Below are 3,508 nucleotides of genomic sequence, written 5' to 3'. Positions count from 1 at the left end.
ACACACACACACACACACACACACACACACACACACACACACACACACACACACACACACACACACACAGGCTGCATGTTGTCGCTCATGTTAGCTCTAAAAGTCACATCATTTCCACAGAGCTGACAGAGGGTGCGGCCCACGGTCCTCGTGTCTCATCATAATGGGCTCTTTGAGAGGTCAAGTCAAGCTTCTCCCACAACCTGTTTGTTCCCTGAACACACCCATTTACATTAGACTGACAACAAGAGGCCTTTGTTCCAGCAAAGCACACTCTATAAAAATGATGAACAAAAGAGTGAAGCAGACAAAAGGAAAGCAAAAGAACAACAAGGCGGGCATCAGGATCCATCCTTCTGCTCTGACACTGTCAGGGGTTAAACAGGGCTCTCCAGCTTTGATCTGAGCTTGGACTGAGATTTCGAGCCGCTGAACACTGTTGCCAAAAGTTGCTTTCAGCCGTCCTAAAAACTGCTAAATAACGTCATCGTCCAATTTGCATATTTGGACTTTTGCCAACAATTGTGATCAGGGCTGTATGGTGTTTAATGACGGAGTGAACAGTGTGTAAAATCAATGGTGGGGGGTCTGGGGGTCCTCCCCCAGAAAATTTTGAATGAATTAGACACCATTTCCTGCATTCTGGTGTATTTTAACAGTTAAACAGACTTTTACACAAGTAAACACTTGGTGAGTATTCTATAGGTCAAGCTGAAGGGGTTCTCAAACATGTTGGGTCTGGAGACCACAAGAGTGAAAAATCTGAGGGACCCCCTCATAAAAGCCATGCTGTTTTAAAAATATTATTTTAATCCCTGAATTCCCTGGGAATAGAAGAGAAGAGTCATTTGCAGCTGGGGTGGCTGTGTGAGGCTTCAGAAGTAGACTGGTAGAAGTAGCTGTGAGTGTTTATTAATTTATTTCTTAAAACCAACAAAAACCATTAAAAACATCAAAGTAAATCAATTATTGAAAAATAAAGGGGCAAAAAGAAGAAGAAAAATATTGTTAAAAACCAACTTCCTCCAAGCACTAACATCATGTGAGGTCTTTGTTATAAACTTTGACTGCAGCCCTGCTTTAAAAATATCCAGGTTATCCCTTTATTTAACACGGCTCTGACACTGATCCAGATGTTTGCAGGTGATGTGCTGCACGCGCATCGTATCCTCGTGAGAATGATTATTTTTTAAACTATGATTAAAAGCATAATTTGTGCACACAACAGGTGGAAAGGATTGGTCTGAGCTGTGATGATGGAGCTGACTTCAGTCTGACCTCGGCCCCTTTATCTCAGAAAATATCTGTTTATTTAACTCATTAGGCTGCATCTCGCACAAACTTTTTTATCTTCCACCATACTATTAGTTTCTCTGCTCCATTCTTCTCGTTCTCCTTTCTTTCTAACATGTTTGTTAACTTTACCTGCACGGCTCACCTGTTTTCTTTATCTTTTTTAATTTGGGAGGGGGAGCACACCGGGCTTCCTCGTCTGCAGGTCCATGCTCATGCTGCGTTCCAGTTGTCCTCGGAGGTCGTAGCTTTGAGCCGCCGAGTTAAATTTTTCAACTGGAACGACCCCTGAAGTCGTAGTTTCGAGTTGGGAGGTTGGCGCATCCAGATCATACCCGAGCAGCCCGAGCATGCGTTACATCATCATTTCAACATGGCTGCTGCGCGCATGAAACTGGCAGCGGTCGCGCTATCATTAGCATGTTTCTCTAATGTTGAGCTGTAATCAATCGTACACAAGCACCATCCCCATTATTTAACAGACAGAAAGTAAGGAGAGGACGCAGAATAAAAATGAGTGTAATTAATATGTTTATTTTCCCTTTTTATATTTATTTAATTTACAGTATATAGCGTACTAGCATGCTTGTCCGAGCTAACCGCTAACGTTGCTAGTCTTGCATGTAAACAAACGCGGCATCTGTGTTGTTTATTTTACATTACGTCAGACGTACTTGTAGTGCTTTATAGTGATAGTTAAAATATATGTTTTAACACTGTTTGTACACTCAAAATACCTCGTAGAGCACTATTATTGTACGTTTTATTGTTGCAGAGCAAAATAATAGAAACGCAATTCAAGATGTAATAACCACTGGTTGTGCAATAGTCCTAATTTTGGCCCTCATACTAAGCCATTATTAACAGATGTAAAGACCCCATTTCTCCACTTGATGGAGATGTTTTTGAGTTAATTAAATTATATATTTATCTCCCGTAGAAAGCCCCGCTGCAGTTATTAACACATGAAGAGGTGTTTGCAGAGAGAAACCCAGACTGAGAGCAGAAACAGAAAAATCACTTTATAACACAATCTAGACCATCATAAATCACTGTGTTCGTGCCAAAAGACGGATCAGCACAAACTCATTCACACTTTGAGCTGGGGTGGACGCAGAGGGACGGCTGATAAGACAGAGAGTGGTGCCTGACCGTGATGCCTTCGGCCTCGTACTCCTCCTGCTCTGACTTCAGCGTGAGCTCAATGAAGAGCTGCTGCAGCTTCTCGTTGCAGTAATTGATGCAGAACTGCTCGAAGCTGCAACACACAGACACACACAGGTCAGCTGGTGATCTGATACTCTAAATGTTGTTAAAGCGAGGTTCTGTGGAAATGTTACAAACAGTTAATATCTTACCTGTTGTATCAAACCATTATTACAACCTTTGTTTGGAAAAACAAAGTTTAATCCTGACTAGAACTTAAAGTATCTGACCCAACCTGAGCTCAAATTCAACCTGAATAATTACTGATTAGAGGCCTGAGCCTGAAGTCAACCCAACATATTTTAATTACTGTATATGTAGGTTTAATGCAATCTCCATTTTTTGAGCTGAAAAAGCTTAATAAATCTGAACATTGGATAAAATGCTGTTCACAAATTCATAATAATTACTCCCCAACTTTATGGATGATTTTAGAGGTTAAATTTAAATACAAATAAATACTGCAAGCTTTAATTTTTTAGTTTTTAGACCACCATAGTTTTATGCTAATCAGACAGGAGAGGAGCAGAGTGCTGCGCTTCACTTCTCCATCTTCCTCCTTTCTTTTTTTCTTCAACAGGGTGAACTTAGACTATAATCAGTAGACAAACAGAACTTTAAAGGGATCCCCGATTAGTTGCAACATTAGACTTTATTTAATAAACATATACATTAACTGTAAAATAAAGACTGTAAAAATACTGYAGGATGTTCAGTTTTTAAAATTTTTTAACTAAAAGTTTAAAAATATATTACACGGACGGGGCCATTTTATTTCCACGCAAAGCATTCTGGGAAATTGATGACATCAACTAGGTCATCAGCACAAGGCTGCTAGTGAGCTATATCCACCCTGAAGGTTAATCTTGGACAATATCTGATGATCGACTCTTTTAAATGAAACCAGAGAGCGTTGACAGAGAGGAGAAGGTAGAAATGACTCAGCCTGTAACTGAAAATGCTTTGCGTGTAAATAAAATGGCCCCATCCGTGTAATATATTTTTAAAC

General features: G+C 40.1%; 1 protein-coding gene across 1 annotated transcript in view; it reads right to left on the bottom strand.

The window, feature by feature from the left end:
• LOC106532914 (unconventional myosin-Ic) overlaps positions 1-3,508 on the bottom strand; it is a gene marked incomplete in the record, with an annotated part of 69,009 nt that overhangs the window by 30,201 nt on the left and 35,300 nt on the right. The window contains 1 exon segment of the mRNA XM_014029081.1: positions 2,446-2,551. Within this exon segment, the coding sequence (XP_013884535.1) occupies positions 2,446-2,551 (106 nt within the window).

This window comes from Austrofundulus limnaeus, unplaced genomic scaffold, assembly GCF_001266775.1.
Source record: "Austrofundulus limnaeus strain Quisiro unplaced genomic scaffold, Austrofundulus_limnaeus-1.0 Scaffold850, whole genome shotgun sequence".
NCBI classification, from domain to species: Eukaryota; Metazoa; Chordata; class Actinopteri; order Cyprinodontiformes; family Rivulidae; genus Austrofundulus; species Austrofundulus limnaeus.
This window is presented reverse-complemented; position numbering and strand designations above follow the sequence as displayed.